Source organism: Chelonoidis abingdonii, chromosome 1 (genome assembly GCF_003597395.2).
Source record: "Chelonoidis abingdonii isolate Lonesome George chromosome 1, CheloAbing_2.0, whole genome shotgun sequence".
Taxonomy (NCBI): domain Eukaryota; kingdom Metazoa; phylum Chordata; order Testudines; family Testudinidae; genus Chelonoidis; species Chelonoidis abingdonii.
The window spans coordinates 338,949,754-338,972,961 of record NC_133769.1 but is presented as its reverse complement, the minus strand read 5'-3'; the positions used below and the strand labels follow the sequence as shown (position 1 = coordinate 338,972,961).

Sequence of the window (23,208 nt, the reverse complement as noted above, 5' to 3'; positions counted from 1 at the left end):
CTGGTGGCAGTGAGAATATCCAAGCTGGTAGTAAGCTTGGGGGAGTTTCAGGTAAGCCCCCAGATTTTGGACGCAAAAGTCCAGGTTTGGGACAGGACCAGATTGTGAACGCTAAAGTTCAGGTCTGGGACTGGGAGGCTAGATTACCACAACCCCCCGCTGCCGAATTACTGCTGAAGACCTGGCACTTCAGCAGTGGGTCCTGCTTTGGTGGTAATTCAGCGGTGGAGGGGCCCCGCCATGGGTCTTCAGGGCACTTTGGCATTGGGTCCCGGAGCTGAAGGACCTCCCGCCGCTGAATTACCGCCAAAGTGGGGGCCCCCTGCTGCCGAAGACTCCAGGCCCTCTGAATCCTTTGGGCGGCCCTGGAGCAGAGTGGTTCTACCAGGTAGAGGAGCTGAAGCACATCTTAGAGAGAAAGTCGTTCTATCAAGTAATTTTAAAAATAGACTCAGTGGAAAATGTTTCCTTTTGTAAAAGTAGCTCCTTGAATTAAAATTATTTGCAGTTTACATACAAAATGCTTCTGTTGGAAAGTGCTTTAAGGTTGTTGCAATTTTCTTCACAGAAATTTTGGAAAATCTAACTTGCTTTCAATTCTTCAGCTGGAAGTGTGAGTTGTCAGCACTTGTGATGGCCATTTGTGTCTGGTTGCCTCACCACAAAAAAGCCTGCTACACGCAGCTGTAGGAGGGGAGAGACATCTGTCTGAGAGGCACTTAACAAAAGGCCAGTTCCAAAGGCCACTGAAGTCAGTGGACAAACTCTCATTGATTTCAATGGACTGTGGATCATGTTCAGAATTTTCTCTAGTTTGTTCTGTAGTAAGGGGGTGGATTTTGCATCCTTACCAAGGATGAGAAGGACTTCAGCCATCTGATCACATAAGTGTCTGCACAAATGGGAGGGCCTCTCCTTTCCTGTTCCCCTAGATATCACCCAGTATAAACAATTTTAAATAAATTGTCTATATAATTTAGATAAAATACTATATTACAATGTTGAAATTGATTGTACAATTTTTTTACTAAAATCTAATTTGCAGCTCATTTAATTTCCATTTCTATTGAATGTACAATTAACGCATTGTAAGTTTTAACTACTTCATGAATTGTCTTAATAGAAATAGTGTTTCAGAGATAATCCACAAGAATTAGTTGTGGACACTTAATAATTAAAATATGTAACACATTTGTTGCTTGCTTTGCAATATGTTCCCACATCTGCACTTATGTAAATAAAACTGAACTTTCTGTGGCAAATTGCCAGCACTATTTTGATGGGTCTCATGCTTTCTCTTCTTTGGGGAGGGTTCAGGGCACCATTTCTTGCCCCTGCAGTGGAATGTTAACTGCCCCACTAGTGTCCTAGTCCTGGGCCCACCCTCTACTCCAGGTCCCAGCCCAGGGGCCCTGAGGATAGTGGTAAACCACTTGAACTGACACTTCCTTCCCCTGGGATACTTCCCTCTCCTGCCCTTCAGCTTGTTGGGGGGCTTCCTGCCCTCCCTCTGTACAAGCCAGGTGCCCCTTTACCTAGGGTCTTGGACTTCTTAGCTCACCGCAGCACTTCTTCAAACTGTCCTCTGCTTCCCTTCAAACTGTTTTCTGCTCCAACTCCCACACTGTCTGATTGAAGCAGGGGTTTTTATCATGTGACTGGCTTCAGGTGCTCTAATTGGCTTCAGGTGATCTAATTGGCTTCAGGTGCTCTAATTAATCTATAGCAAACTTTCTTCCCCTTACAGGGAATAAGGTTCCCTTCTAACCCTCTCCTGCTGCCCTCTGGTCATGCTGTATCACATTTCCAAATTACTGTATGATCTAGCCCACTAAACTGAGGGTTTCAGTGTTTGTAAGAGAGTATGTTTAAATGAACTGGTAAGCCAGTCATGGGGTGAAGTTATAGTTGCATGAGGTATATTGCTCTGGGTTAAATGTAAAAGATATTCATGTAGATTTTTGAGACCTAACGTTTTGGTGAAAAGAGCTGTTGTCAATCCATATACTGATCTTTAAGTAGCACTTCCTAAGGATGCATTCCTGTAATACTTAAGAATATGTTTAACTTAATGTGCATGAGTAGTGCTGTTGACATGGACATGCCTAGTTAAATAAATGTGACAAAAAAAGAACTAGATAAATTTATGGAGCATAGGTCCATCAATGGCTATTAGCCAGGATGGGCAGGGATGGTGTCCCTAGCCCCTGTTTGCCAGAAGCTGGGAATGGGTGACAGGGGATGGCTCACTTGATGATTACCTGTTCTATTCATTCCCTCTAGGGCACCTGGCATTGGCCACTGTCGGAAGACAGGATACTCGGCTAGATAGACCTTTGGTCTGACCCAGTATGGCTGTTCTTATGTTCTAATGTTTAAGTGGGTGTAGTATCAGGGCTTTCACCACAGAATTATAAGGCATAGTCCACAAAATATTACTTAATGTTAAAAAAAACATATGAAGAAGTAGGGTGTTTACCCATGCAAGCTTATTCCCAAATAAATCTGTTAGTCTTTAAGGTGCCACCAGACTCCTAGTTGTTTTTGTGGATACAGATTAACAGACTATTAATTTATTAATGACAATAATAAATTTTATTAATACATTATATTAAGTAGCACATACAGTTCCCAACTGAGATAGATATCTCAGTTTGTTAAACACAGACAAACTCATGGGAAAAACTGAACCTACCCTGAACTATTTATAATCTAAATAGACAAGGCAGACAGAGGGTGGGAGATGAAACTGATGTGAAATGACTTGCTTCAGGTCACAAAGTAGGTCAGTGGCAAAGGTGGGAATAGAACCTATCTCTGATTTCCATCCCAAGACTTTATCCACTGAATGAAGTTACATTGTAGGAGGTGAAACTTTGATAGGTCAAATATTTATTAAATTTATTTTTTGGCAAAGGCCTCTTAATTTAGCCTCTCCCTGCCCACATTTATCATTATCATTATTGTTTTACTGTATTATTATTAATGTATTTAGTTGAGGTGGCACTCAAAAAGAGCTTTCCACGTTCAGAGGAAGATGCATGTCCTTTCTTGAAGAATATATAATATAAAAGACAAGGACAAAGGGTGGAGAGAAGGAATTCAGCATAACAGCAAAATGTTCAGGATTATGATAGGCATATGTTTTATCAAACACAATCAATAAACCTGTAAATAAATAAAAAAACATGAAATTCCCTTCTTCCATCCCCAATTTATCTGTTTCACCTTTCTTCTTGGCCATTTCAGACCAAGATACTCTCATCCTCAAGGCAGTTCATAAGACATTAGACTAGTCCTCAAGAAGATGTAAGGGCTTCATCTACCCATTTTCTCTGACACCATTTTTCTCTATTATGTTCCTATCCATTTTATGTCTATTTAATTGATGGAGGTCCCTCATTACAGCAGTCTTAGTACAGTGGCTATTTGTTAAATATTAGATTGTAGCAATGTATTTTAGGATTAGTATCCTAAACCAGCCCACAGGCCAAGCATATTTTTGAAGTAATGTGCGAAATTCTTACGTGGTATAACTTCGAGGCAAATGGAGTTTAAACCAGGGATGAAATTCGCCCACTTAGCATATATTTTGTAGCTTCATTGTTCATATATCTGATACCAGAAGCAGAAATCATGTTCCAGAAAGATCCATTCAGTCGAGGTGAAGGGATATGATGAAGAAAACAGAGAGGTTAGAAAAAAGAAAATATATGTAGGGCTATCCTATGAAAAATAAACACAAATGTGTTCAGAAATTTTAATAGCGAGCTCAGCCATATCAAGACAAAACAATTATAAAAATATTTGTTTCAAAGAATGTCCTTTTTTCAAGTTAATGCTCCCATGTGTAGTTGGTGAACCATCCCATGAGTGGTTACTGAAAACCAATTTCATCCGATATAGAGGTCTTCCAACCCCAAGGGATCAGCCGTTAGCCAGGTCAATATATAACTCAGATCTTACCCATTAACATTATGATGTCAGTCCTTTATAACTAAAATCTAAGGATTTATTCATAAAAGAAAAGAAAAAGAGCATTAAAATGGTTAAGGAATCATATACATACAAGTGATTGCAAAGTCCATATATCAGGTTTGTAGCAGTGATGGAATAAAGTGCCAGCTTGCAAAAATCTATTTATTTTTATTATTTGTATTGCATTAGCACCTGAAAACTCCAACTAAGACTGGGGGAAGGGAGGTAGTGGAGAGAGATCACTGAGCTGGGCATTATACAGCTACACGATTGTCTGAGCACATTATACAGTTACACATTTGTCTGAGCTTGCAATTTTCCTTTCTGTTTACACAGGTTTTTCACTGGTGAAACTCTATTTTTTACACTCCATTTCTTTCAGTGGAGCTACTTCACACGTACACTAGGAGAATCAGGCTAAATACTATACAACACTGAAGACAAAATATTTTCAGTGCTGTGGAAATTATTTCAAATACACACACACACACACACACACACACGCTGGGTTCTGGTGGCTTCTGAAACATAGAAGACAATGAAGGCCGCAAGAATGCTACTACCTAATTCCTAATTTGCTCTTTCAATGTCCTTGTAAGAAACAAAGGTTTGTTTATGTAGCACAGAAAAATAACTGAGTATATACTACAGAAAAATTGACTTGATGGTCTAATTGACTGTTCCTTTCTGTAACTTCTGTGATTCTGGGATATATAACAATTATAATGATTATGTATCAGTTACGGTACATTGTTGTTTTTTCTTATAATGCAAGAGTAGGAAAGTATTCATTTTGGCTGTAATAAATTGCTAGTGAAGAACTATTATCCAGAGAAAGTAGCTGCATGGACTGGTTTCAAAGAATCCTAGAAATGTAGTGTTGGAAGGGACCTCATAAGGTCATCAAGTCCAGCCCCCTGTGTTGAGGCAGGACTAAGTAAACCTAGTAGACCAAGTAAACACCATCATTGATGTTCTTAAAACCTCCAATGATGGGAATTCCACAACCTCCCTGAGAAACCTATTCCAGAATTTGTTTCCCCTTATAGTTAGAAAGTTTTTCTTAATATCTAACCTAAATCTCCCTTGCTGCAAATTTAGCCCATTGCTTCATCCTACGTTCAGTGGAAATGGAAAATAATTGATCATCATCTTCTTTATAACAGCCCTTAACATATTTGAAGACCGTTGTCAGGTCCTCCCTCAGTCTTCTCTTTTTGAGATTAAACATGTCCAGTGTGCTAACCTTTCCTCATAGGTCAGGTTTTCTAAACCTTTTATTTTTTTTCTTGCTCTCCAATTTGTCCACATCTTTCCTAAAGTGTGGTACCCAGAATTGGACACAATACTCAAGCTGAGGCCTCACAAGTACTGAGTAGATCAGAACAATTACCGCTCATGTCTGACATACTACACTCCTGTTAATACACCCAGAATGATATTAGCCTTTATCACAACTGCATCCCATTGCTGACTCATATTCAATTTGTGATCCACTGTAATCCTCAGATCCTCTTCAACAGTACTACCACCTAACTAATTTGTTGAGCATTTTGTAAGTGTGCATTTGATTTTTACTTCCTAAATTCAAAGAGTTTCACTTATCTTTGTTGAATTTCATCTTGTTAAATTCAAACCAGTTCTTTAATTTGTCAAGATTGTTTTGAATTTTAATCCTGTCCTCCAAAGTGCTTGCAACTCCTCCCAGCTTGGTGTCATTTGCAAATTTTATGAGCATGCTATCCACTCTATTATCTAAGTCATTAATGAAAATACTGAATAGTATCCAACTCACCACTGACCCCATGAGATCTCACTAGATATGCCCTCCCAGTTTCACAGAGAACCATTGATAACTACTCTGTGAGTATGGTCTTTCAACCAGTTGTGCACCCATCTTACAGTAATTTCATCTAGACCTCATTTTCCTCATTTGCTTTACAAAATATTATGTGAGACTCAAAAATCAAGATATATCACATCTACTGCTTCTTCCAATCCAGTAGACCAGTAATCCTGTCAAAGAAGAAAATTATGTTGGTTTATTATGATTTGTTCTTAACAAATCCATGCTGGCTATTCCTTACGACCAACCTTATTATCCACTAGGTGCTTACAAAATGATTGATTAATAATTTATTTCAGTATCTTTCCAGTAATCAAAGTTAGGCTGACTGATCTACAATTCCCCAGGCCCTCTTTGTTCCCCTTTTTAAAATATGTTTGCCCTTTTCCAGTTCTCTGGGACCTCACACATCATCCATAAGTTCTCAAAGATAATTGCTTAAAGTTTCAAGATTGCTTCAGCTAGTTCCTTAGGCAACCTAGGAAGAATTTCACCAGGCCCTGCCAACTTAACTTATCTAAATATTCTTTAACCTGCTCTTTCCCTATTTTGGCTTGTGTTCCATCCCCCTTGTTAATATTTAATTGTATTGAGTAACTGGTCAGCATTATCTTTTCCAGTGAAGATAGGCATTAAACTCCACAGCCTTATTGATGTCATTAGTTATTAGCTCTCCTTCCCCACTAAGTAGAAGGCATACACTGTTTGTCACCTGCCCCCTTTGAACCTAGCTTAAAGCCCTCCTCATTAAGTTGGTGAGTTGGTGCGCAAAGTTGCTTTACCCCTTCTTGTTCAAGTGGACTCCGTCTCTTCCCAGCAAACCACCTTCCTGTAACAACATCCCATGGTCAAGGAAACCAAAATCCTCCTGTCATCATCTGTCATCTTGCATAGCCATGCATTCATTTCTAGGATGCACATATCCCTCCCTGGGTCTTTACCCTCAACCAGGAGGATGGACCAGAATTCAGGACCTCTGAATCCTTCAACCTTGTTTCCAGAGCCATGTAGTAATTGCTGATCTGCTCAGGGTCATATGTGGCAGTACCATTTGTGCCAACATGGACGAGAAGCATGGGGTAGTGATCAGAGTGATGTATGAGTCTGGGCAACCTTTCCTTAATATTTTGGAATCTAGCTCCAGGCATGCACTATGCCTCCCAGTACATCATGTCAGATTGGCAGATGGATGTCTCTGTCCCTCTCAGAAGGAAGTCCCCAACCACCAGTACGCTACACCTTCTCCTGTTAGGTGAGGTGGCTGTGCGCCTTCCAGCCTTGGGTGCAGGTGGCTCCTTCTCCTCAGCCATTGAGATCTACTCCTCACCTCTTGGTTGCCAGTACAGCATATCTGTTCTTGACCACACAGATGGGGGATTTGGGTGGGGTCAGAGCACCATCTACTGCCTGAGGTGGCCAGCAGCCACTCTATTCCTTGCAGAGCAGCCAGTTCTTCTTCTTTCTCTGGTACTGCTGTAGTCAGCTAGCATTCTCCACCCAGCAGGGGGACTATAGGTGCAGGCAGAGGAAGAATTAGCAGTGGTGGCAGGGCAACACACTGTTTTTCTCTCTTTGCAGGTTCTCCCTTGTTGAGTACCTGCAGATTAAGGAAAGGAAAGAACTACAATATACAACGCTAAATTCCTGCTTTCCTTCACTTGCAAACTCAGCTAGCTAACTCTTAGTGTTCCAGCTGCCTTTATCTCACCAGCCATGTCTCTTCATGTGCATGGATCATTAATGGCCTGATCCAAAGTCTGTTGACGTCAATGATAGTCTTTCAGTTGACTTCAATGGGCTTTGCTTAGGGCCCTGAGAGGGCCTATCAGCAAATCAGAATATGCATTGAAAATCATTTGTCTGATCATTCAAAGGTTGGCAGAGCATAGAGAGAGATTATTTTCAGCAAGAGTCCGAAGTCCTTGCTTATGCTGAGTTAATACCTTTTTCTAGAAGTGAACTAGCAAGTCAGTGGGAGCATTCATGGAGTAAGTTGCTATTCAGCATATGTAAGGATGAAGCTCTAAGGTAGAGAACGGCTCAATTTATGGAGAAGGAAAATAAAAGTCTTATGGTTTCAATTCACAATGTTCAAGTTTTTATTTTTGGTTACAATGAACTTCTGCTTACAGCGAAATTGATATGATGAAGGGGGAAAAAAAGAAAGACTGCCACAAAGCACAACCTCATTTTCCATGTAAAATAAAATAAATGCTCAGAGTTGCCTGAAGAATTGATATAAATCAGAGAAAAATACAGGTAGAATGGCATGTAGTTCGTAATAACAAGCATATCATTCGCAACTTAAGATACTGCAGATTGACTTTTCCTTTGAATGTAAAATGTTAATTTCTTATTTAATTCATACATGCTGTTTTAATTAGAACAAAAAGCCAGAGATAAATTATCATTTATAGTCAAGTGCGTCCAAAAGGTTTGATGCTGTTTTGTTTAAAAAACAAATCCATATAAAAAGTGAGGTTGCTTACATAGATTTAAATAGATAAGACCAAATAAATAAGAATTTTCAGATATAAATGCTGGAAAATTATATGTATAAAATATGTTTGTTGAAAAGTTTTGTTACTAGTTGAAGTGTGTTTTGTTCTGTTGCAGTTTGCTCCCAGTACTCTAGAGGAGTTTTTGCCATTTTTGGATTGTATGATAAGAGATCAGTACATACCTTGACCTCATTCTGCAGCGCCTTGCACATCTCCCTCATCACGCCAAGTTTCCCCACAGAGGGTGAGAGCCAGTTTGTGCTGCAGCTGCGACCATCTTTACGGGGAGCTCTTCTAAGTTTGCTGGATCATTATGAATGGAACCGTTTTGTCTTCCTTTATGACACAGATCGGGGTAAGTAGCAAACCTTTCTTTTCACTTTGGTTTGTTTGACTGTTGTGACACCTGTGCATCTTTATATTGTGTTAAGCATTTTGAAAATAAAATAAAGTTCATTGGACTGAAATAATTTGAGTGGCTCTGCAGCTAAAGGAAGAATTCCTCCATCTGTAAGTGTTGAGCACTAAATGTGTATATTATGTAATATGCTGTACTGAGCTGTAGCTCTAAATTTAAAAGGCAAAAATGTTTTAAGTGATATTAATGTCCTGCATACACAGACTGATAAAACGAATTCAAAATTAAAGCTTCTTTTATGTCTCCAACTCTACTCACCTGGCAATAATCTTTGACCTCAGTGACCACAACATAAATCTAGAATCATCCCATTTAAGTCATTGGAGTTCCTCTGGATTCACATTGGTAGAACCTGAGATCAGTGTCTGGCCCATTGTGTATCACCATAGGGGAGAACCAGGTAGTGGAGGGTTCATCCAGGGTGACTGTATCCCTCTGTGCTGGGACAGAGGAGGTATGTTGATGTAACAGGGGCCCCTACACGGGGGGGGTGTGGGGGGGGCACATGCCTGGGAGAGTGCAGAGCAGCATATCATGTCCTCTTCTTTCTCATGTACCTTATAAAATCCATCACAGCCCATCCACAACGTAGCATCTCCTTATAATTGTACATTGCTTTGAAAGATGGTACCATTTGTAGCAGAAGTGCCTATTTATACACAGATAGAGAATATCAGAGGGCATGTTAGAATCATGTTAGAATCGTCCACAATCCTGGCATTCATCCTGTTGGTAGAGCCCTTCACCCCTACACTTTGTGAGTGGGGCCAGGATTTGGCCCGTAGTGAGTAGGCGTCCATGTGAGAGGCTGGACTTTTCTCTTTGTGTTATGAGCTTGTCTACATGGGGAAATTGACCAGCAGAGCTACAGAGAAATAATTATTCCACTACCGCAGTACCTGTCAGTTTACCTAAGTAGACAATCCCTATGTTTTAGTGAATTCTGAGCTTAATTCAGTATTGCCTGAAACCTGTAGTTGGGCCAAAATTAATAATATACACCAAGAAGTGGGTTCAAGCTTTTCCATCATTCTTTATTTGGTCTGAATAGATCTAGTGTAACACGCACACCTCCTGGGTGTGGTGTTCTGTCCCATCTAGTGGCACTGAGACTACTTAGAGAGAGAGATAAAATGACTCTGCTCTACAGTCTTAGTTAACAGTCAGTTGTCTTTTCGCTCATGCTGTAGAGGCTCATTTACTAAGCTCCAGAGGTCTCAGGTTTGATCCCGCCTGCTGATGACACTTTTTGCCCTTTTGTGCATCTCAGGAATGAAGTTCTGAGAACTACTGTAGTAAGTGTGGAGTCATTTCAAATTGTAAATCTTACCAAATTAAAATCTGTTTTGTGATCCAGGATCAGACTAAAGAACAATAACAGAGAAGTGCAACAATGTTCCATTCAATAAACCAACGACATTAATGAGGCAAAAGTCCACAACCTACATTCACCCGATTCATCTTTACTTCACATACTTAATTAGATAGACACCATTCTCAAGCACTCAATGTCACACCAAGGTCAGTTTGAGAACTTCATTTATAACAATATGCTTAGCAAATTATTCTTAAGGCACTGAGCTCAGCAACTTTGAAATCACCAGTGTATCTTTGATATAGAGATGACATATTTGTCTGCTGGCAGGGTGGGGATATGGTTCTGGAGAAGCTTGAAACATCAGAACAGTAGATTTGTTTTTTGTTGTTGCTGCTGTTTAATGTAGGAAAAAAAGAAAATGAATCTTTTCATCTGTAGATGTTTTGGTCAGCTGTGGAGAAGATGACTCTTAAAGATGGCATATTTTTCCATAAGAAAATTCACAAAACCATATTGTTACCAAATTATTTTCACCATCATTTCATAACAGAAGACAAGCTTCATTGAAATAATGATGCATAGCCAAGATATGGCAAAGAATGAGTAAATCTAAAGAGACAGAGATGAATTCTGCTCTCAGTTTAAAGGATGTAAATCTGGAGAAACACCGCTAAAATAAATGGAGTTATGAGGCTTATAATGGTGTAACAGAGAGCATAAGTCGGCTCCATCTCTTTAAGCATAGAGAATAAAATGTAGATGGGTGGTGTAATTTGGAAGAGGCTAGAGCTCTGAAGGGCTGTATGGCAGTGGGAATCAGGCTGGATCCCCTAAATTTTTATTTGCAGACATTGTTTTTATTATAGTGGTGCGAAATGTATACAGCATGGAAAAGAGACTTTGTTCGTCCCCGTCCATAGCCCAGCATCGCCTTTCCTCCTTTGTCCTGGGACTGGGTGTTTGAAAATCAGTCTAATAATGGGAAAGTGACTTCACTTTAATTATGGAGCAACAGCTTCTGGTTAATAATACATATAGGTGTTAGTAAATCATCCCATATAGTGTCTAGCAACATTTTATTGAAGAAAATTCATTCACATTAACTTGGAGAAAAGCACTGTCAAATGAAGCTGAAGGACAATAAAGACAAGATTGTGCCTTGAGGAAATCTGTTGAGTTAGGGTGAGTTGGCTGGTCAGAGACTGTAAGGAGTTGTCCTAGTTCTGGCCTTATTTAGCATCTTTACTGAAAATCTGAATGAGTTTGGAGATATCATCTTAATGAAAATCAGGACACTACAGCAAATGGGGAGATGTTGCAACCAATAGTTAAGGCAGATATAAACAGCGTTAAGACATCTAGAGAGAATACAAATACTGATATGTCAATAACAACCTGGAAACATGTGCATTGATATATCTGGAGAAAAATAATCTGAAACCATTACTCATTGGCAGGAGCATAGAGTACATAGAGAATAGACATGCTTCAAAAGATCTAGTGAACTTGTAATGCATCACTTCAGCCAAAAATGGCATCGTGCCTCTGGACTGAATATTTAGTAGCAGAACTCTTCTGAGTATAACACAAGTGGGCCCATACCGAGAATACTGTTAGATACCCAGATCATTTTTATTATAATTATTATTTTACTAGCAAAAAATTCTACTTTCTTGATGGAATTCAGAAAAATGAGAAAAATTATTAGGAAGCTGAAGGTATTGATATATAAGGAAATTATAGGTACATGGCAATTTCCAGAATGGTCCATTCCAATGGTCCATTTAGTCTAGAAACCTGTCTCTAACAAAGTCCAGGACTAGATGCTTCAGAGGAAGACAGAAGAAACTCCACAGGAGGCATCTGCCCCCCATATAGGTGTCATCCTAATGGCTGATAATTAGCAGTTGCTTTAACTCCTGAAATCTGAGTTTTTATCTCCCTTCCGATATGCTTCTTGTCAGCATTAATTATTAAAACTCTGGGTATTTGTATTATCTCTATGAACATCTAGTCCCTCTTTGACTGTTGCTGAATTCTTGACCTCAATGCCACCCTGTGGCAATGAGTTCCACAGTTTAATTACATGTAAAAAGAAAGATTTTCTTTAAACAGTTTTGAATTTGCCACCTTTCAATTTTATCAAATGTCCCCTTCTTCTTATGTTATGAGACAGGGATAAGGAAAGTTTCCTAACTATATTCTCTATATACAGCATATTCCCAGTTATCCAGTTAGCATGCAAGCCATGGATATTCATCAGCTAGTCAGGAGTTTGGATAATCGAGAAGGCAGGAATGGCAGTTTAGGGAGCCCTCTGCAGCTCCACTCTCATAGCCCCCATTCACTCATGTCCAGGACAGCAGGGCTGCCCAGGGCTCTCTGTGCTGCTACTCCTGCCCTCTCAAATATTGCAGGGACAAGACATGGTGGGGGGGTGGGAGAAGAGACTGCAGTTCTGGCAGGCCAGAGCAGAGCCTGCAGAGAGTCTACCCTGCACCTGGCATCAGCGGTGACTGGGTATCACCAGCCCTGCCATCATGCCCCCACTCACTCTCTCACATGACAACAGGGCTGCAGAGGCCTCCCTGTGCTGTTGCAGGAGCCTTGGCTCTCTGTTCTGTTGTCTCAACCTCTGCATTATCTGAATCTCTTGGCTCCAGCACTGGGGAGAAGGGGTGGATTCAGATAATGTGGAGATTCAGATCAAAGGGATTTGGAAAATCGGGAGTATATTGTATTCGTTATTTCATATATTTTTACCACATCACCTCTAATTCCTCTCCTTTCTAGGGTAAACAATCCCAGTCTTTTCAGTCTCTCTCTTTATGGTAGCTGTTCCTTGTCCCTAATCATTCTCATCAGCCTTGTCTGACACTCTCCCCTTCTCCATCCCCAGAATTCTGCCTGTCCTTTTTGAGATGGGGTGGCAATTATGGCACACACAGTATTCCAGATGATGGCTTTTAAATCTATAGAATCATAGATCATTAGGGTTGGAAGGGACCTCAGGAGATCATCTAGTCCAACCCCCTGCTCAAAGCAGAACCAATCCCCAACTGGCCCCCTCAAGGATTGAACTCGCAACCCTGGGTTTAGCAGGCCAATGCTCAAACCACTGAGTTATCCCTCCCTCCGAAGAACTAAGGGCTGAATTCATCTCTCAGATGTGCACATTCAACTCCACTGAAAGAAGTGGGAACTGCCAAACATACCAGAGGGTAGATGGTCGCTATTTCTATAGGTTCTAACCTGCAAGGCACTATATACTCTTGCTGTGATCTAGCTAAGCACTTTAGCATAGGTTTAGCATAGTGAGTAGTACAGATGACTTTATAGGAGTATTCACATGCTTCAAATTAAGCACATAGGTCTCTTGCCAGGATTATATGTGTATACGTCATTTAAATATTTTCCTGCCCCTGAAGGAGCCTGAAGCACAGGGTACCTCGGTCCCTCCTGTTATCTGCCTGTGGCACATAATAGTCTAGTCTCCTGTATGTCTCCTTTATTTTGGTCTCATTTCCATTGCTGGATTTAGTGTGTGGACATTGGTGGCCTGTTATATACAAGCAGGCAGATTAGATGATCTAATGGGCCTTTCCGGCCTTAATCTCAATGACCCTGACATGCTTCCGGGCTGTGGCCTCACAGCTATTTTCCACTGCTTATTTTCTTCTGGTCAGTATAACGTGAATATTTCAGGCCAAAATAAGTATAAGAGAATTGTTGAAATTGTGTAAAAATTAAATAAAGTAAATTCTACCTTTCCTGCCCTTTTCTCTTGACTTTCTCATGTTAGCAGGAGGTGGAACACAGTTGAAGACATTTTTGACATTTTCAGCTATGTTTATTATGAGCTATCTGAAAACATCTTGAATTTTAATAAAGCCTTCTGTTCAGATAAATTGATTACTTGTGAATGTACATAGAATCATAGAAATTTAGATTGGAAGGCACCTCAACAGGTCATCTAGTCCAGTCCCCTGCGCTGAGGCAGGACTAAATATTATCTAGACCATCCCTGACAGATGTTTATCTAACCTGTTCTTAAAAACCTCCAGTGAAGGATATTCCACATCCTCCCTACACAATTTATTCCAGTGCTTAACTACCCTTACAGTTCGGCGAGTTTTTTTTCCCATTGTCTAACCTAAATCTCCCTTGCTGCAATTTAAACCCATTACTTTTTGTCCTGTCCTCAGTGGACAAGGAGAACAACTGATCAACCTGCTTTTAACAACCTCTTACGTAAATGAAACCTGCTATCAAATCCTCACTCAGTCTTCCTTTCTCTACGGAAAACAAATCCAATTTTTTCAATCTTTCCATGTTGGTCATGCTTTCTAGACTTTTAATCATTTTTGTTGCTCTCCTCTGTATTTTTCCAGTTTATCTCCCAAAGTGTGATGCCCAGAACTGGACACAGTTCTCCAGTTGAGGCTTATTCATGCTGAATAGAGTGAAAGAAATACTTCTCATGTCTTGCTGACATGTTGACTCCTGCTAATACATCCCAGAATAATGTTGGGTTTTTCTGCAACAGTATTACATTGTTGTATTGTATTACAGTCTATGATCTGTGATAACGCCGAGATCCTTTGCTTCAGTATTCCTTCGTAGGCAATCATTTCCCATTTTGTATTTGTGCAACTGATTAGTCCTTTCTAATTGCAGTACTTTGCATTTGTCCTTATTGAATTTCACCCTATTTATTTCAGACAATGTCTCAAGTTATTCAAGGTAATTTTGAATTCTAATCCTGTCCTCTAAAAGACGAGCAACCCCTCTCAGCTTGGTATCATCCACAAACGTTATGCATGTGCTCTCTCTGCCTTCATCCAAATCATTTAGGATTATATTAAATAGAACTGGACCGAGGATGGATCCTGTGGGATCCCACTTGATACACCTTGTCAGCTTGACTATGAACTGCTAACTACTCTTTGAGTACAGTTTTCCAACCAGTTGTGCACCCACCTTATAGTAGGTTCATCTAGGCTATATTTTCCTTGTTTGCTAATGAAAAGGTCATGTGAGACAGTAGCAAAAACCTTACTAAAGTTGAGATACTACTGCTTCCCTCCATCCCCAAGACATGTTACCATGTGTCAAGGTATTATTCCCACTTTGAACTTTAGCATCCAGAAAGTGGGGACCTGCATGTACCCCTCTAAACTTAATTCCTAGCTTAGATCTGATAGCGCTGCCACCAACCAAAAATATAGTGTTTTGGTACACTTTCTGTCCCCCAAAAATCTTCCCTGGGGGACCCAAGACCCAAAACCCTTGGGTCTTAAAACAGAGAGAAATAAACCATTCCCCCTCCTTCCCCCTCCCAAACTTCCCCTGAGAGGTACGCTGATCCAAACTCCTTGGATCCTAAAACAGAGAGGAATTAACCTTTCCCCCCACTTCTCTCCCCCCACCACTCCCTGGTGAGTCCAGACCCAATCCCCTTGAGTCTTACACAAAGAAAAAAATCAATCAGGTTCTGAAAAAAGAAAGCTTTAATTAAAGAAAGGAAAAATAAAAATTATCTCTGTAAAATCAAGATGGAAAATGTTTACAGGACGTTCAGCTTATATAGACTAGAGGGATTCCCTCCCCCCTAGCCTAAGATACAAGTTACAGCAAACAGAGGTAAAATATCCTTCCAGCAAAATACACATTTGCAAATAAAGAAAACAAGCATAAAGACTAATCCACTTTCTATCTATTACTTACTATTTTGAACATGAGAGACTATTTCAGAAAGATTGGAGAAAGATCTGGTTGCACGTCTGGCCCCTCTTAGCTCCAAGAGAGAACAAAGAACAAAAAAAAAACAGCACAAACAAAGACTTCCCTCCACCAAGAGTTGAAAGTATCTTGTCCCCTGATTGGTCCTTTGGTCAGGTGTCAGCCAGGTTCACTGAGCTTCTTAACCCTTTACAGGTAAAAGAGACATTAACCCTTAACTATCTGTTTATGACACCATGTCAAAGAAAGATATTAGTTTTAACATGATTTGTTCTTGACAAATCCATGTTGACTGTTACTTCTCACATTATCTATGTGCGTGCAAATTGATTGTTTGATTACTTGTACTACTATCTTTCTGGGTACCAAAGTTAAGCTGACTGGTCTATAATTCCCTGGGTTTTCCTTATTCCTCTATTTATAAGTAGACACTATATTTGTTCTTTTTCTCTAAGATCTCTCCTGTCCTCCAGGAGTTCTCAAAGACAATTGCTAATTGCTTAGGGATCCCTTCAGCCAGTTCCAAGATGTATTTTGTCAGGTCCTTCCGACTTGAAGACATCTAACTTGTCTAAGTAATTCTTGACATGTTCTTTCCCTATTTTAGCTTCACATTCTACCCCATTTAAACTGATGTTATTGTCTGATCACTGCTAACCTTTTTGGTGAATAATGAATCAAGAAAAGCATTTAACACTTTGTGTTTTCTGTTATTGTCTTTCCTTCCTCATTGAGTAAGTGTCTTCTTTGCTTAGGATGAGGCTTGATATGTAGTGAGCCAGTTCCAACCAATCCCAAATCATGAGAGACTCAGCATGACCATCATCTGGCTCTTTTGGGCAAATTTGAAATAAGTTACAGGTTTCAGTCCTGGTCCAGTCAATTGAAACCTTCCTTTGTTGACATGTTTCGTAGTAATCTCAACAGGGAAACCAATGAATGAATGAATATGAAAACTAAATGACTTTCTCACATCATACTGAAAGCTATACTCCCTAGTGGCTAAAGGGCTGCTGTTCCATTGACTTCAGCAGTGATATTTCTGCTTATGCAGCAGTGAATTTTGTCTGGCACTCCTCCAACCCCATGCTAAGGCCCGATGTGGGGAAGCTTTCATGAACACTGAGGCCTGCACAGTTACATAAATTTGGGGAGAGGGAAGGGAGGAAGAGACTGCACAAGTATCTTCCCTCCCACCTACAATTGTGCATTACATAGGGACAAGCCACAGAGTAATTGGGCAGCACAGAAGTAGTTCAGGACATGTGACCATAACCCCACTTCTCTACTCTGCCAGCTGGAAGATTTGACAGGGCACTGAATGCACTTTATTTTCTCTCTGAGAAGCGGAATTGTCAATGCAGAATGTTAGTCAGCCTGTCAGCCAAAATTCCACATGGAAGATGGAGTATAGTTGTTCTGTAGCCCCTCTTCACTCCACTATGGTCTCAACTGTGACTTTGAGGTAACCCACAGCTGCCATTTAGATTCTAATGAGTGTTTATATAGATATTAGGCTAAGATTGCCTCCTTAGGAATTAATGTCAATAGGAGGAGCACATCTTCCAAGGGGAGGGAGAGGGAAGACAGAGCTGAGAAGAAGTGGGACACACCTAGGGGAGTAGAAAAAGCTTTGAAAGACAACCTGAAGGGGCAAGATTGAGGGAGAGCATGTGAGTTCAAAAGGAGTGGCATGTTACAGATGGACAAACAAATGTATCACCCATGGTCTTTCAGTCCACTGCCACACACATCCTGTATCACAATGTCCAGGAATACACCCATACCGGTTGCATAAATAACTTGTGTTCAATAATATCTTCTCAGACATATTGAACAGAATACCCTCCCCTTCTACTCAATCCCCATGTTTGAAATGAATGACACCAAATTGGTTTGCTCATGTATTTCTTTCAGACTCTGAAATACTTGTAAGTCATTGATCGAAGATCCATTTGGTAGATCTGATGGTAGGATTTGAATCTGATACATTGTCCCTGGCAGATCCTTAAACCTCGCTAAGTTTTCCTGAGGGATTAGAAGCTAAAATCTAAAAAGCGCACTTCAGAATTTATGGATCAAATCCATCAAGGACACTTTGTTTGCATTAAGGATCTGCCAGGGACAACATGTTAGATTAATCAGAGACTGTTAGCCAAATTCTGCTCTCAATTACACTGACTTCAAGGGGACAGCACCCATGTAACTAATGAGATGCTGATATTTTCCATTACTATAGTTTAGATAAATAGCATTTCTATTTCAAATGGTTAATTCTAATAACTTCAAAACATTTAGTTTTATTGAATCTGGCATGTCTGTATAAGTGAGTTGCTACCTCCATATCCACCACATCTATTTAAAAATAGAAATTTATCAATTGTAACTGTTTACTGTAGTTCAAAAAAGTAGCTAAAATACAGTAAGAAAGTCATTTACTTGAAAAACAAAAGAACTGTCTGTTGCTTTCTTGTACCCTTGACCTAGTATGTCTAATGTTATTTCTGCATCCTATATGCTACATCCTATATGCGGCGAGAGAGGTATTTTACCATCCTTTGATCCTAAATAAGGATCTGGGATATCTAGATCAATGTGAGAAAGCTACATGTCTTCAGTGTACAAAATAAATTCTCTACAAAGCAGGAAATACTGCAGGAGAATTGGTGCTGTGATTTATTGACTAGGTACCAGCTGCAGCTTGTTTAATAATCTTTGGGCCAGATTCTGCTCTTTTTTACACTGGAGTTCATCTGAACTAATTCCATTGTGTACACCAGTGTAGATCTGAAAGAACACAGTTGACTTCAATGAAGTGACTCTAGAGTTAGACCAGTGTAAGTATGAGCTTCTCTTCTATGTTTGAGGCTATTCTAGGCTATCACTAAGCTTAGGTCAGACAGTTGATAGATACAACACCCAGCCCTACAGACGTCCAAAGAGGACTAGAAAAGAGTCAAACAAGGAAGCCAGCCACACATCCAAATGTGTCTGCTTTAGAAATTTATTTCATTGTGGACATCTGAGTCCTGCAGCTGCTGTGCATAATCTTTTATATGGCCACAGGTGTTGGCTTCAATCCTGGAGCACAGAGCGGTAGAAGACAAAGGCGAGCATAGTAGACACTGCCAAGAACTAGACATAGTGCCAAATTAATGCTGAATGTAAAATAAATACTTGTGACTATATGTTTCTAAATGCATTTTTATTTAGAAAAATTCACTTGTCTCTTGAGAAGCATTATCTGTTTATGGATAAATGTTCAAAGTTATTATAAGATACAATGCAGGCATTTTTTTAAATCGACAAGAGTGCCTAGAAAAGCATGAGCATTTAAACTCAAAACTTCCTAGTTTTATGTACTTCACCTTGATGTATCTTGTGCACACTGTGTTAGCCAAATTCACCCCTGGTGTAATTCCAATGACTTGTTTGGAATTACAGCAGGAATAAATGTGGATCATCTCAATTTGCTCAGACAGAGGAACAGCGGTATATTTAAGTCATGTCTCTCAGTAATTATGGCTGATTCATATTTTCATTTGTATCTATGCAAATATTTTTTTGTGTTTGCTCTGTTCCATTTTAAAAAAGATTTCCATGCTTAGATACATTTAAAGTGACTGAGTGGTGACCACAGTACTACAGATGCTCCTTTTGCCTCTGCATTAATACTTACAGTTAATGGCACCAACAGCTGCTTCTGTTCCACAACTACAATGAATGTTTGAGGGCTCTATTATTTTGCAACTGAAAGGAGAGTTAACAAGGGGTCTTTTGGTTATAAATGAAAGCTGAAAATCCCTCTTTTGTAGTGCTACCTTTGTGGCCTTTAATATTAATTCACACCTGGACACTGCAGGAAGTCCCTTTGTGGCAAAGCACCTACATTTTCTTCCAACGCCACTTGCATTTTGAATGGCAAGCACAGCATTAATTGTGAGTTTGTAGATCTAAGTGTGCTGAGTGGCAGTGTGGCACCAAATAGAGGTGATGTGAAGGAAACTTATATCTACATCTATTGGGGGGTAGTTGCTGGGTGAGCTGGCCCTTTAAGAGAAATTCAAGGTCCAGCTCTGGCCTTGTCACCAGTATAGCTGAGAACCAAGGCATTTTGGAGTTTGTGGTCCAGAGGGACGATAGGAGCTGGATGAGCTAGGCAGTTATGTATGGGGGAGATTTTGGTAGGAGAATAATTCATAGCAGCATGATATATTCACAAAGTGTGTATAGGAGGCACAGTTTGGATAGGAGGCAGAGAGATTCTTGGTACACTCCCCATTCCTGCATATCTGTTGGAAGATATCTCTGAACCAAGCACTAAACAACTAGAGTCCTTTTCTCTAACCCTGTAAGAGTTATTAACAGCTAAGAAATGTAACTGCTTGTGTATGAAATCATTTGATTTAGGTTAATGAAATCAAGTGGCAGGGGGGCAATATACTGATCTCAGATTGCTTAAAAATCATGACTAAGGTAATATTTGTTTATTAAATGTAATAATCTGTGAAAAGCAAAATATTCCTTCATTTTAAGGGATGCTCCTAAGAAATCAGATCTGCAGGTGGAAGAAATTATTGTAAATTGTTATATTTGTGTTTAAAACAAAAGCTTGTTGTTTCCTTATATAAGTACTCATTCACAATTGCTAACTTTGTGAGTGATTTAATCTTTTCTGAAGGGCTATTTTATAAACTAAATCTGCAGCTCAGAGTAATTGCTGGGGCAGAATGTTATGTATCCTAGACAGGTAGTTACTTGTAATTCAAATTTCACATGTCCCCTGGTAACTAATCTCTAACAATTTGGGCTAATTGCCAACCTTACCAACAAAAATACCATACTCAAAATGGCAGCCAATGTTAGCAACTGTGGGTAATAGTGGTAGCACCTACACATTATCAAAGAGACACATAACATAAAATCAGCACTTGTCTGCTAAAATCTGGATGTCACATAAAGTCCCCTTTTCTGAACTGCAGACACCCTTCCTTGTCTGGAACTTCCCTCCACTTGGGAATGATATATCTGTGCATTACTTTGCTTCCTATTCTTTAAAGTGGTGTAATAGCATCAAAAGGGTGTGTTTGTTTGTGCTAATGTATACACGAGAGCTACTCTCTTTTTCCAGCTTTCTCGCATTGCCGTGACTTTTGCATAGCAAATGTAGCAGACTTTGTCTCTCTGTGACTTCAAGTCTTGTGTTCTTTTTCCCACTTTACCTTTAAAAATGTGAGAACGTGGGAGAACAGTTACTTTTCTATTATCTATTCCCTTGAAGTGCAAGACGTAGTGATATTGTAGAAGGGGCTAGGAGCACTGATTTTTGTGACAACTGTGTTTTTTAACCATCGGAGAAAGGGAAAAATAATCTCCCTGGTGACCTGTTATTCTGGCAGATATATCACGGGCTACTGTGATTTACCAGAAAAAAAAAAATTGCTGTTGGAAGGCTGCAGTGTAGCATTTCAGAGAAACATACAGAGTTACATAAGTTACAAAGTTCCTAGTCAGTCTTTCATTCCATTTATCAAAGTGTTTATGTGACAGCTGCCATCTTGGGCAATATCAGAGCTAAATATGAGAATCTTTACAGTTTGAGCTAAAGAGTCAGGCTCTCAAGCTCTAACGGACTCATATCACTCATGGTTCGGGTACAAAGGAGGCCACATAAAACACACTGACCTGTAGGTTACATCGTGATTCTGGACAGAGGTAGTTTATCCTGAGCTGCTGAGGCCCACAAGAGTTCAGATCAAAATGGACTCCAACAAAATGGCCTCTTACTGTGGCCTGCACGCCAGGGGTTGAACCGAGGCCTTCCAGAGCTAAACATCAGTCACTATAGCTTCATTCCAAGGGCCAGACTGTTAAGCTGAGACCCCATTTCATGGGAGTGGAAAAAGGGTAAGAAATGTTGAGCAAATCAAGTTAATTCCTATCCAGAGTATTTTCATAGTAATGATATGCCAGACTATATGCTCCAGTAGAACACTTTGTGTAATCTTCACTACATTGATGCTCCATTAATGAAAAAGGTCTGTGCAATACCTGTTACCAATGTAATACTGCAATAGTTCCCTGTAGGAATTGTACAAGATTATGCCAATATAAGGAGTAAGAGCCTCCACTGGCATAAACCAAATCAGTTCTATTGATTCAGTGGAGAAATGTTGATTTATACCAGTTTGAGGATCTGATCTGAGAATTTGTATTTCAACCTGCAGAATAAGTCAATTCATGCTGCCCACTTCAGCTCATGCTCAGGTTAAATCCAAGCTGTCTTAGACAAAGAAATTAAATTAAAAGAAATACATCCAATGGTAGTGATGGCGGCAGGTGTTGCTTGGAATAACAAATATATTTTCTACTGGATGAGGTACCAACTAATTATTTTCCTTAAGAGGAGGAAATCTTTTCTGTGAAGTATTTATCCGAAAAATTAAATTGATAAATAGTATATACGTTTTGATATCTGTCTTCTAGTACCATTAGTGACTTCTTCTCATCCATCCTCTGTGCCTGTCTTGACCAAAACACTTGTGGTTTCATCTCAGATTTCTTCATCCAGATATGTCAAAGATGAAAATGCGAAAAGATATCCCCTAGTTCAACCACAAGTGACTGGGCTTGAAGCAAGAGTCACGATGAAATCCATAGCCTGAGTTAGGCAGACATTCAGAAGAGCTTATAATAATGGTCCTTTCTAGCCATAAAATCAATTAATATAGGAAATATCCTCAAACACATCTCCATATCAATTTCTCTCCTCAACTCGGAACTATCATTTGCCCACACTGAACCTTGAACATGAACTCTCTTGCCTCCTCTAGATATCCTTTGCTTTTAGGTTCTGTGGCAAAGTTCCTCCTCTACCTTGGTGGGTCCTGCTCTTATCGGCAGATTTGCTCACCTCGCAAATTCACCCTGTGGGTCAGCAAACAGCCCAGAGACATTCCTCTCTGGTAGAAGCCACAGTCCAGTCAATTCCTCCTGTGTTTTATCAGGAGTTGGGAGGTTTGGGGGGAACCCGGGCCCACCCTCTAATCCGGGTTCCAGCCAAGGGCCCTATGGACTGCAGCTGTCTAGAGTGCCTCCTGGAACAGTTGCACAACAACTACAACTCCCTGGGCTACTTCCCCATGGCCTCCTCCCAACACCTTCTTTGTCCTCACCACCGGACCTTCCTCCTGATGTCTGATAATGCTTGGACTTCTCAGTCCTCCAGCCGTATGCCTACTTACTCTCGGCTTCTTGCACACCTCTTGCTCCCAGTTCCTCACACACACTTCCTCTCCCCTGGCTCCCTTTGGCCTGGCTGGAGTGAGCCCTTTTATAGCATCAGAGGGGCCTTAATTAGAATCAGGTGCTTAACAGCCTCACCTGACTCTTAGCAGGTTAATTG

General features: G+C 40.1%; 1 protein-coding gene across 6 annotated transcripts in view; it reads left to right on the top strand.

The window, feature by feature from the left end:
- Positions 1-23,208, top strand: part of GRIA4 (glutamate ionotropic receptor AMPA type subunit 4) — a 308,075-nt gene that overhangs the window by 86,871 nt on the left and 197,996 nt on the right. For all 6 annotated transcript variants that reach the window (XM_075061700.1, XM_075061699.1, XM_075061704.1 and 3 more), the window contains exon 3: positions 8,441-8,680. In XM_075061700.1, the coding sequence (XP_074917801.1) occupies positions 8,441-8,680 (240 nt within the window). The remainder of the gene's footprint in view (positions 1-8,440; positions 8,681-23,208) is intronic.